The sequence below is a fragment of the Canis lupus genome, chromosome 21 (assembly GCF_048164855.1).
Source record: "Canis lupus baileyi chromosome 21, mCanLup2.hap1, whole genome shotgun sequence".
Lineage (NCBI taxonomy): Eukaryota > Metazoa > Chordata > Mammalia > Carnivora > Canidae > Canis > Canis lupus.
The window spans coordinates 39,590,506-39,602,517 of record NC_132858.1 but is presented as its reverse complement, the minus strand read 5'-3'; the positions used below and the strand labels follow the sequence as shown (position 1 = coordinate 39,602,517).

General features: G+C 47.1%; 1 protein-coding gene across 4 annotated transcripts in view; it reads left to right on the top strand.

The window, feature by feature from the left end:
- The first annotated feature begins 112 nt into the window (after positions 1 to 112).
- Positions 113 to 12,012, top strand: part of DNAJC2 (DnaJ heat shock protein family (Hsp40) member C2) — a 39,529-nt gene continuing 27,629 nt past the window's right edge. The window contains exons 1-3 of one of the 4 annotated variants that reach the window (XM_072791477.1): positions 113 to 268; positions 4,419 to 4,887; positions 7,005 to 7,195. In XM_072791477.1, coding sequence (XP_072647578.1) covers positions 4,824 to 4,887; positions 7,005 to 7,195 — 255 coding nt within the window. In that variant the 5' untranslated portion in view covers positions 113 to 268; positions 4,419 to 4,823. Of the gene's footprint in view, positions 269 to 4,133; positions 4,888 to 5,416; positions 6,100 to 7,004; positions 7,196 to 12,012 lie in introns of those variants that run through there. The other 3 variants (XM_072791478.1, XM_072791480.1, XM_072791479.1) reach the window with 3 other exon arrangements.

Sequence of the window (12,012 nt, the reverse complement as noted above, 5' to 3'; positions counted from 1 at the left end):
TCCGAGACCCGCCCGGCCGCGTCCCCGCGTTCAACGCCGCGTCTAGCCGTTGCCTTGCGGGGCGCCTGGGGTGACCGCTCCGCGCCCCGGGCCGCCCTTACCTCACCCGGACGTTACCGTAACTCAGCCTGTGGCGCGCGGGCTGCGCAGCGAGTGGCGGAGCCGCGAGGGGAGCGGAAGCTCTCGTTAGTTCGCTGTCCGCGTGGGCAGGCGGTGAACAGTCTGGAATTTTGGACGTCCTGTCAGGAGCGGGGAGGCCCGTGCTCAGGTACAGGGCAGCTGCGGCAGAGCGCAGCGTTGGAAGGAAGTTAGGGACGCCGGGGGCCTCGGCGGTCGAGCGCCTGCCCGCGGCTCGGGTCGGGGCCCCGGGGTCTCGGGATCGGGCCCCACGTCGGGCTCCCCGCGGGGGCCTGCTTCTCCCCCTGCCTGGGTCTCTGCCTCTCCCTGTGTCTCTCAGGAATGAATGAATGAATGAATGAATGAATGACAAATAATAAATGATATAATTTTCTTTTAAAAAAATCAGGTGATGAACAGAAGTGAGTAGTTAGGAAACAACTGTAAGTTTGGAAATGAAAAGCCTGACAGCGAATAGAGTGAAACTGTGACCTGCAGGTGAGAGGAAGTATCCGCACGTCATAAATCCCATAAGGGATTAATATCTTGGATATATGAAAAACCAATTCAACAAGAGACAGCCTCGTTTTTTAAAAGGATTTTATTTATTTATGATACACAGAGAGAGAGAGGCAGAGACCCAGGCAGAGGGAGAAGCAGGCTCCATGCAGGGAGCCCGACATGGGACTCGATCCTGAGTCTCCAGGATCACGCCCTGGGCTGAAGGCAGCGCTAAACCGCTGCGCCACCCGGGGATCCCCAGACAGCCCCATTTTTAAAAAGGGGCGTTGGGGGCGCCAGGGTGGCCCCGCGGGTTGAGCCTTGGACTCTGGATTTTGGCTTAGGTTATGCTCTCAGGGCCCCAGGGTGGGGTCTCGCATGAGCTAGGCACTCAGCATGAAATCGCCTTGTCTCCCGCTGCTCCTCCCCTGCTCACTCTCAAATACGTAAATAAAATCTAGAAAAAATAACTAGAAATGGGCAATGGACTCAAACATCTCTCCAAAGAAGATATACAATAGGGGATCCCTGAGTGGCTCAGCGGTTTGGCGCCTGCCTTTGGCCCAGGGCGTGACCCTAGGGTCCCGGGATCCGACTGCACGTCGGACTCCCAGTAGGGAGCCTGCTTCTCCCTCTGCCTGTGTCTCTGCCTCTCTGTGTCTCTCTCATGAATAAATAAATCTTAAAAAAAAAAAAAAAAAAATACAGGGCAGCCTGGGTGGCGCAGCGGTTTAGCGCCGCCTTCAGCCCGGGGTGTGATCCTGGAGACCTAGGATCAAGTTCTGTGTCGGGCTCCCTGCAGGGAGCCTGCTTCTCCCTCTGCCTGTCTCTGCCTCTCTCTCCCTCTGTCATGAATAAATAAATAAAATCTTAAAAAAAAATACAATAGCCAGCAAGCACGTGAAAAAGATACTCAACAGCACCAGCCACTGGGAAATGCAAATCCAAACCGGGAAATACCGCCTTACACCCAATAGAATGGCTACTACGAAAAAAGGGGGGGAGGGGGGAGGGGGGGAGGAGAAAGGAAATAAGTGTTGGGGAGGATGTGAAGAAAAGAAACCCCTCCCTACTGTTGGTGAGAATAAAAAGAGATATAACTGGAAAGTAGTATGGCAGTTCCTCAAAAAAAAAAAAATTAAAAATATAAATTACCCTATGATCTAGCAATTTCAGCTCTGGATATACTCCAAAGAACCAAAAGCCAGGTCTCAAAAAAAATTTTATATCTCCATTTTCGTAGCAGCATTACAATAGCCAAAAGGTGAAAGCAACCCAATAGGCAGATGAACGGGTAAGGAAAGTGTACATACCGTGAGATAGTATTTGGCCTTAAAAAGAAAAGTAGGGATCCCCGGGTGGCGCAGCGGTTTAGCTCCTGCCTTTGGCCCAGGGCGCGATCCTGCAGACTCGGGATCGAGTCCCACGTTGGGCTCCTGGTGCATGGAGCCTGCTTCTCCCTCTGCCTATGTCTCTGCCTCTCTCTCTCTCTCTCTCTGACTATCATAAATAAATAAAAATTTTAAAAATTAAAAAAAAAAGTAATTGGGATCCCTGGGTGGCTCAGCGGTTTGGCGCCTGCCTTTGGCCCGGAGCGCGATCCTGGAATCTTGGGATCGAGTCCTGCGTCGGGCTCCCTGCATGGAGTCTGCTTCTCCCTCCTCTTGTCTCTCTGTCTCTGTCTCTCTCTCTCTCTCTCTATGTCTATCATAAATGAGTAAAAAAAATCTTAAAAAAAAAGGAAAGAAATTCGGACATATAGTACAATTGTAAAGATATTATGCCAGGTAATTAGCCAGTCACGAAAAGACAGCGTCTTGCAAGTGATTCCACTTCTATGAGGTACCTAGAGTAGTCAGATTCTTAGAGCAGGGCACCTGGGTTGCTGCCTTTGGCTCAGGTCATGATCTCAAGGTCCCGGGATGGAGCCCCTCGCCCTGCTCCCGGCTCAGCCAGCGGGGAGTCTGCTGCTGCCACTTCTGCCCCTCGCCCTGCTTGTGTGCGCATACTATGCTCTCTCAATAAATAAAATATTTAAAAAGAAAACAATTCTTAGAGACAAGTTAAAATGGTGGTTGCCAGAGCCTGCAGGGAGGCCAAAATGGGAAGTTGTTATTTAATGAGTCTAGAGTTTCAGTTTTGCAAGTTGAAAAGAATTCTGACAATTGGTTGCACAACAAAATGAATGTATTTAACGCTAAACTGTACACTAAAAAATGGTTAGGATGTGAATTTCATGCTATGTGTATTTTACCACAATTTTGAAAAATCCCATATGACCTTAGAGAAACTGTAAGAACAGATGTGTAGGTGTGAAAAAAAAAAAAGGATGGGGTAGGAGTGAGAAAAAATTAAAGTGGAGTCAGGCTATTTCCTGTTTTATTTTTTTTTTCTTTTTTCTTTTTTTAAGATTTTATTTGACAGAGCATGAGCAAGGGAAGGAGAGGCGGGAGGGAGAAGTAGACTCACCACTGAGCATTGAGCCCAACCTGGGGCCGGGTCCCAGGACCCTCAGATAATGACCTGAGCGATAGGCAGATGCTTAACCAACTGAGCCACCCAGGTGCCCCTTAAAGATTTTTTTTTCATAAGCGGTTATATTAATAAAGAAAAGGGTCAGGAGGTGGTTTAGGGGGAGATAATTAACTTACTTTTTGAAATGTTGATTTTGGGGCAGCCCGGGTGGCTCAGCAGTTTAGTGTCTGCCTTCCGCCCAGGGTGTGATCCTGGAGACTCGGGATCAAGCCCCACGTTGGGCTCCCTGCATGGAGCCTGCTTCTCCCTCTGCCTGCGTCTCTGCCTCTCTCTCTCTCTGTCTCTCAATCTTTTTTAGAAATGTCGAATTTGAAGTGACATTTTCATCATGTGGTAGACAGCAGGCCAATTCGACTTATTTAACAGTGAAAATATCATTCCTAGAGAATAAAGCTCTTAACATCTGGTATTCTGTAACACACGGATTCTCTGATTTTGCTCAACCTATTCCAGGTATTGCTACGTGGCTGGTGGCGGTGGAGAGAGGGGTGACTCTTCATCTACTGGTTCCCTTTTGCTAGTTCTTGTGTTTGACCTCAATCCCAGAAGGAATTAATTTTTTTTTGTTTTTTTATTTATGATAGAGAGAGAGAGAGAGGCAGAGACACAGGCAGAGGGAGAAGCAGGCTCCATGCAGGGAGCCCGACGTGGGATTCGATCCCGGGTCTCCAGGATCGCGCCCTGGGCCAAAGGCAGGCGCCAAACCGCTGCGCCACCCAGGGATCCCCACCCAGAAGGAATTATAGTAGGAGTACAACTGATTTTTACATTAAACAACTAAGTTCCAGGGCCCTATAATTGGTAATATCTTGGGAAAAACAAAAAACTTCCTGCTTTTAAAGCAGAGTAAAAAAAGATTGCCGGCTTTAGAATAGAATCTTAACAGTGAGGAGGTGATTTTCACTAAATGTTATGAGGTTTAGATGAGACAACACAGGTAAATAACTTAGTAATATCGCAACAAACATTAATTGACTTTTTTTTTTAAGATTTTATTTACTCACGAGACAGAGGCAGAGACACAGGCAGAGAAGCAAGCTCCCTGTGGGGAACCCGACGTGGGACTCGATCCCAGGACATTGGGGTCACGCCCTGGGCATCACGAAGGCATATGCTCAACCACTGGGCCACCCAGGCGTCCTTAGTTGACATTACTTAGGTAGATGCAAAGACATTACAGATGTAGGTACAAAATTCTCCACAGATGTAGAGTACAATAATTCTCAACACTAATTTGTACATATCCTTTCATTTTCTATTCTTAGGAGTAGAGCTACTGGAAAAATCATCGGTTAGGTTCGGGCTAACTGAGTGATTTAAAAATAATATTTTAAGAGCCGCTTGGGAAAATCCTGCTTCACGGGTATAGCCCCTGGTGGTGGAGAAGACTCCTTTTCGCCGCGGAACGGAGGCGTCTAGGAACCTTTGTTTTGTGAGCGTTGGTCCCCAGCCGGACCGAGACAGCGGCCGGACCGGGCTGCCGCCCACGTTGGCGCGGCGTGCGGGGGTGGCTTCGGCCGCCGCACCGCGAAAGGTCCATCCCGGAAGTAGTTGTCGGTCGTCTCCATGCGCCGGCTCCCGGGCGTCGCGGAGCCAGGGCGCGAGGCTCGGACGGAGAGGTAGAGCCGGAGAGGACGCCAAGCGCCCTGCGCCCGGGCCGCGGCGCCATCATGCTGCTCCTGCCGAGCGCCGCGGACGGCCAGGGCACCGCCATCAGCCACGCTCTGACCTCGGGTACGTGCCCGCCCAGCCCCGCTCCGTCCCGCCGCGGCCGCCCTTGCCGCCGTCCTCCGCCTGCGCGGCCCCGGCGACGAGCGGCCGGCGCGTGGGGCCGGGACGCCGGGGCCTCTTCGCAGCGGGCGGTGGAGAAATCCTGCCCCGGCTGAACGGAGGGAGGGAGGGGGCGTCGTCCCCGCGTGGCGGCTGCTGACTCCCGGGTCGGCAGCGGAGCCCGCGGCCCCCAAGGAGGCCCCTGAGCGTGTCGGCGCCGGGGCGGCAGGCTGCGCGGGCCCCCGCTGCTCGGCCGCTGCGCACCGTGCTCCGGCCCCGCGCTCGCGGCGGCTTTGTTTCCCCAAGTGTCAGGACTCGGACGCCGCTCCCCGCAGCCCCTCGGCGTGGACAGGTCGCGGCCGCGCTGCTGCGGGAGCCGTTGGGTCGGTGCGTGTCGGCCTCCCGCGGCCCCGTAGTGACCCGCGCCGCGCAGACAGCCGGCCCCGGGGCGGGGTGTGCGCGGCGTCCGCCCGCCGAAGCCGGAGTCCGCGTGCGCCCGAAGGGAAAGCTCCGGAGAGGAGGCTCTTAGAGCCCCGGCGCGTGCTGCGCAGCCAGCGCTCCTCGAACTCTGTGTTGAATCCTCTCCTCCGTAGGGGACAGGAACGCTTAATTTCCCAAGCAACTAAAGCACGAAAAAATCAGTTATTTTTATTTTTAGAAAGCTGTGGGCATCGGGTACAAGGGGAGACTTGGATCGGAGTTGCTGACTGCTGGACACAGGGAAGCTTTTTGCAGTCATACGGACCCATGAAATCAAAGTGGTGTTGGGGGGTTGTTTTCCTTTCCTGACTCAGATTACCCTTTTTTTGAACTGCTCATACACGCACGTACAGTGATTTATCCCTGCTTCTCAGGAATGACGAGGACGCCTTGCTCTGATAGGACACTTTGTGGTTTTCAAAGTGTGGTTTGTCACTCAGTCTAACACGGAACCATGCAAGATAGATACCGTTCTGGTTTTGCAGTACATCTCTGGCTCATTCTCCACAGCCCCCGAGTGTCAGACCTAGACGAAATCCAGAGCTGCTCACTTCACATCTAGAGCGAGTTTCACTGTAGCGTCGCTGTCTTAGTAGATCCTCATGAGCTGCTTGGAGAGCTGTCTTCCAGGACAAACCATTGCTAGCAAATTCTTAACATTTTTAAAAGCTACCTGAATTCGAGGTTTTAATTAAGGTATTTTGACTTGTTTTCAGAAAACCTTTTTTTTTTTTTTTTTTTTGATGATAGTTTTTTAGGACAGTTTATCATTTGTTTGTTTGTTTTTTTTTTTTTTTTAACAATTATTGATTTGAAAGTAAAGCAGTTGGCAGCATTTCTTCCCTGTTCCTCACCTTCCTCTTACATTCTCAGGAAAGTTTTGATTCATTGTTGATATTGCTGAATATTTGTCTGATAACTGGAAGAGGTTGATTGAATATTCTGTAAATACTAGGAAATGATTATTGCTAGCCCTCATGTTTACTGGATTGCAGGCATTCCTTGTTTTATGGCACTTTATTGTGCTTGGGTGATACTGCCTTTTTTTTTTTTTTTTTTTTTTTAAACAAATTGAAGGTTTGTGGCAGTCCTGTGTGGAGCAAGTCTATCTGCACAACTTTTCCAGCAGTGTTTGTTTACTCTGTGTCTCTGTCACATTTTGGTAATAGAGGCTTTTAAATTTTTCAACACTGTTGTGGTGATCTGAGATCAGTGATTATGACTCCCTGACAGCTCAGATGGTGGTTACCGTTATTTAGCAATGAAGTATTTTAAAATTAAGGTATATACGTTGTTTTCTTTACACGTAATACTATTGGATTCTTAATAGACCACAATCTAGTGTAAAACATAATTTTTTGTATGCACTGGGAAACCAAAAAATATATTAGATTCACCTTTTTTTTTGCAGTATTTGCATTTTTGTGGTGGTCTAGAACCAAACCTGCACTATCCCAGGTATCCCTGTAGTGTAATTATTTCCTTAGTTGATGGTCTTTAAATTATATTCTGATGCTGTCTCTGTTTTAATCTTATATTGCCTTGAAATAGATTTATTCCATGCAATACATTGAAGCCTCTCTTAACGCTTTCAATCACAGCCTCAACACTCTGTCAAGTTGAACCTGTGGGAAGATGGTTTGAAGCTTTTGTTAAGAGGAGAAACAGAAATGCTTCTGCCTCTTTTCAGGAACTGGAGGATAAGAAAGAGTTATCAGAGGAATCAGAAGATGAAGAATTGCAATTAGAAGAGTTTCCCATGTTGAAAACACTTGATCCCAAAGACTGGAAGGTATTTAATATCTGAATCTTTTGTTCAGTCAGATGCTTTGTTAAGTGTAGGAGGTTTTCCCATAAGTTTTCTGACACTAAGTTAAGATGCTCAACAAGAGCACCATAATTGAGCACCCATTTATTGTTAAGCTTGGAGTAGGATAGCACTCATCATAGGATACTGTCTCTGCTGGAAAAATTCTGGACATTTTCACAGAAGCGTAATGTTTGAGCTGGCCTTAAAAGGATGAAGGGCAGTTTGTTAAGCAGAGAAGGGAGAAAGGGTGTTCTGGGTAGAAGGAATAGATCTGCAAGGACACAGGAGAAAAGAATGTATACTGCCTCTTTGGGGACTAGTGAAGAGTAGAGTGGGTAGGGTGCTTGAATGGTGGTCGTGAGAAATTAGTCCTAAAACAAGATTCTAGACCAGATTGTAGTTGTAGTGGCCTTTTTATGCCATGCTAAGGAAGAAACTCAGATTTGATTTTTCAGGGCAGTAGGAAGTCATCAAAAGTTTCTAAGCTAATTTTAGCAAAGTAATTCTCCTAGCAGTACAGAAAATTGCTTGAAAAGGGAGAGCAGGGCTGGAGGGGAAGTGAATCGTTTGCTGTTCCAGGGCTAGTGCGATAATCCAAGCCTGCGAATGCATACTTGAGCTAAATTTATGCCCGGGTTTTGAGGAAGAGGGAACATGTGCTTTTTTTGGAGGTAGACTTGATAGAGCTTGGTGACCTTGGCTGTGTGGCACTAGAGAAGACGTACTCAGAAGACCTCTGAGCATTCCAGTTTGAATGACCTGCTGGAATGTGATGCCAGCCACCAAATTGGGATGTAGGAAAAAGGGAGTTTGTGGGGAATATGGTGTTTGTGTTCAAGTTTGGCTCTGTCAAAATTGATGTTCTAGTAAAAATACTGGTGAAATCTTCTAGTAGGTGGTTAAAAATCGGTCTGTGGGGCAGCCCGGTGGCGCAGAGGTTTAGCACTGCCTGCAGCCCAGGGCGTGATCCTGGAGACCCTGGATCGAGTCCCACATCAGGCTCCTTGCATGGAGCCTGCTTCTCCCTCTGCCTGTGTCTCTGCCTCTCTCTCTCTCTGTGTCTCTCTCATGAATAAATAAATAAAATCTTAACAAAAAAAAAAAATCAGTCTGTGATTCCGAAAGGAGGATAAAGCCAAAAACATTTGCAAGTCTTTGGTAAGTCGTAGGTGGTAGTTGAAACTGGGCGAATTGAGTGACATCAGCTGAGGAGAAGGATATAGGCAGGTAGGTAGCATACAGTTTAAGTATACAATATGCAGTATATATACTGTAGAACTAAGAGTGTCAAAATTCAAATCTGGTTCTGCCCATTAGTGCACTGGGACCTTGGGAGAGTTGACAAATCTGTTTCGTGCAATGAGATTGCTAACAGCTTGGGACGCCTGGGTGGTTCAGCAGTTGAGCATCTGCCTTTGGCTCAAGGTGTGATCCCGGAGTTCCGGGATCGAGTTCCGCATCGGGCTCCCTGCATGGAGTCTGCTTCTCCCTTTGCCAGTGTCTCTGCCTCTCTTTCTCTGTCTCTCATGAATAAATAAAATCTTTTAAAAAAGAGAGATTGCTAACAGTTCAAAGGAATATAGCAAAGATTAATGCAGTGATGCATATAAAGCACTTAATGTAGTACTTGACACATGATAAATACTGAACAGATAGTGGATAGTGAGTTCTTATCTCCTAGCTTGTTAGGATTAAATGAGGTGTATGTGTAAAGTGCTTAGAAAAGTAGATAAGCACTCAAAACATTAGCTGATTCACATACTGTCCGTATCAATTTTAAAAGAAAAGGACTGAACATTGAGGAGCCTGCATATTTAAGGGGTGGGCAGAGGAGGAAAAGCAGCAAAAGATACTAAGAAGGGTGAAAGAGGTAGAAAGAAAACAAAAAGACATTTGTTAGTTCAACAAAGGTATATTAAACATCAGGCACTAGACTATTGCAGAAACTAAGAGAGGGGTAAGTCTCAAGAAGGACAAAACAGTCACCAGTGTCACTGCTTTGGAGAGGTCAGTCATCACGTAACATGAATAATAATAAAAGTCAACGGGTTTGGCAAATGAACATCAGGTGGCCACATTGAAAGCAGTTCCAGTAAAATGGTTGAGATGGCAAGCGGTTGGGTTGCCATACATTGGGTTGAGTGATTAGAAGGTGATGAAGTGGAGACAGTGCGAAATATGCTTTTAAAAATGGGATGTAGAGAAAATACTAACTTGAGAGAAAGGCAGGGACCATTGAGGTCTACAAGGGAAAAAGAATGATGGAGAAAATCTTTGATACAGAAAAGAGTAGATGACGTCAGAACAAGGTAGTAAGGTCCATACAATGGTTCAGTTAATTGTTTCTTTCAACAAACAGGGATCAAGCATCTGGTTCGTGTCAGACACTGTTCTGGGAGCTGAGGAGTCTGATGAACAAGACAGTGTCACTGCTTCCACGTGGCTTATATAGGAGATAGATGATAAGCAAACCATCAAGGACATGGTCACCAGGTGCTAGGCAAAGAAGTAGAATAGGGTGCTGGGTAGAGTGTCCAGGTGACTGCTTAGACTGAGTGGGTGGAGAAGGCTGGTGGAGTACATTTAAGATCAAACCTGAATGACACACAAAAATCGGTGAGTGGATTCCAGGCAGAGAGCTTGTGCAGGGGCAGAAAGAAGTTTGAAGTGTGCCAGGAACTAAAGAAGGCAAATGGGTGGAATAGTGTATAAGGGCGTGGTGAGGAGGTAAGGAACAATAGTCACTGGAAAGGCATTGGAGAGTTTGAAGCAATGACAATTTTTAAGTACCCTAGAGGGAACACGAAGGAACAGAGATGGGGAGAGACGGTTGTTTATTCTAAATAAGGTGATAACATTCAAGCTGAGACTGAAGGATGAGAAGATGGCAGCCACATGGAGAGAGGGGGATGTGCTAGGTGGGGAGAACGGTACGTGAGGAGAAAGAGCTTGACATCTGTGGTGAACTGCAACACTAGAGAGTAAGAGGCCCGCAATAGCGAGAGTTAGAGGTGCTCTGTGCATTTGGGGCTCAGAGGAAAGGTCTGTGCTCAAGTCAACTGAGGAGTCATAAGCATACACAGGACTGTATTCTAGGCCTGGCACTGGCTCATGTCACCAAGGACTAAATTATAGACAAGAGAAACCCCAGAACTGAGCCTTGTAGGTCCTGGAGAAGCCAGAGCAGCTGAAAGAAGGTACTGGAATGTGGGAGGAAAACAGTGAATCACAGAAACACTAGAGGAGGGTAATATTTCAAGGAAGGAGTCTGCTGTGCTGCCACTTAGAGCTGAAGTCAAGTGAGGGCAGATGAGTGAGCTTGGATTTGGTCTCCGGAAATTCATACTGAAGAGAGCAGCCTTACCACATCCGCGGTGGGAGCGGATGGAGCAGAACCAAAGTGCAGTGGTTTGGGGGGTAAAACATGGGGATGGGTTTTTCAAGAAGTTTTTCATTGACAGCAGAGAAATAGAGAGCAGAGCAGCAGCTGGAAAGGGAAATCATGGAAGTGTTTTTAAGGATGAGGGCTAATGGGGGCGCCTGGCTGATGTCTTTGGCTCAGGTAATGATCCCGGGGTCCTGGGATAGAACCATTGGGCTCTCTGCTCAGCAGAGAGCCTGCTTCTCCTTCCTCTGTCCCTCCCCCCTGCTCATGGGTGTTCTCTCTCTCTCTCTCTCTCTCTCAAATTGATCAAATCTTTCTTTAAAAAAAAAAAAAAAGCTAACATCATCTTTTATACAGATGAAGATAATCCAGTTGAAATTTAGAAAATAGAAGATGCTAGTGTTTTGAGGAGACTTAGAGAAGACAGTGTTCAGAACCAACGGGAAGGATGGAGTAGCTTGTCTTGGTAGAACAGGTTTTTTCAATTTTTAGTGGAGGGAAAGGGAAAAGATACATGGATGCAAGTCAGGTGGTAGAAAGATTGAGTAGGAATTTGAGTGGGATAATTTACATTTTTAGTTAAGCAGGAGGCAGGGCTGTTGATAAGGTAGAGAAGGATCTGTGAGGTTTGAGGAGACTAGAGAAATAGGAACCTTAGGGAGTGGAAAGGTAAACCAACTAGAACCAAGTACGATTGCCAGGCATAATGAAGAAGGCCATCCATATGAATTTTGCAGTCCTGAATTTAGGGGAAACCAGTCAGCCCAACTGACTTTTTTGTCCCATGTTTCATGCCCTTGACTTCCTTTCCTCCCCATTCACTTCTCCAATACTAGATACACCCTTTGAGTTTTGTAGGGAGACTGCAGTTACTCCTTCAATTTGAAAATTCACAAGGTCATTAACCAAAGCAGAAATGAAAGTAGGTATTTCCTCTCCAGAGAATCCTCATCCCTCACTTTCTCAAAATTTCCATCCAACCTACCTTCTTTGCTCTACGTGACTCCTAGTCCTGTCATTGCCCTGGCCCAAACCTGTGGGGCTGTAATAATGCTTCCCTTTGTTTTGAAATCTTTCTGGCTATACTTTGTTTTTTTGTTTTTTTGTTTTTTTTTAATTTTTTATTTATTTACGATAGTCACAGAGAGAGAGAGGCAGAGACATAGGCAGAGGGAGAAGCAGGCTCCATGCACCGAGAGCCCGATGTGGGATTCGATCCCGGGTCTCCAGGATCGCGCCCTGGGCCAAAGGCAGGCGCTAAACCGCTGCGCCACCCAGGGATCCCCTTTCTGGCTATACTTTGATTTAGGGTGACCAGAAGATATTAGTAGGTGTTAACAGAAAAAAGGGCTCAGTGGTCAAGTAAGTTTTTTTTGTTTTTTTTTAAGATTTTATTTATTTATTCATGAAAGAC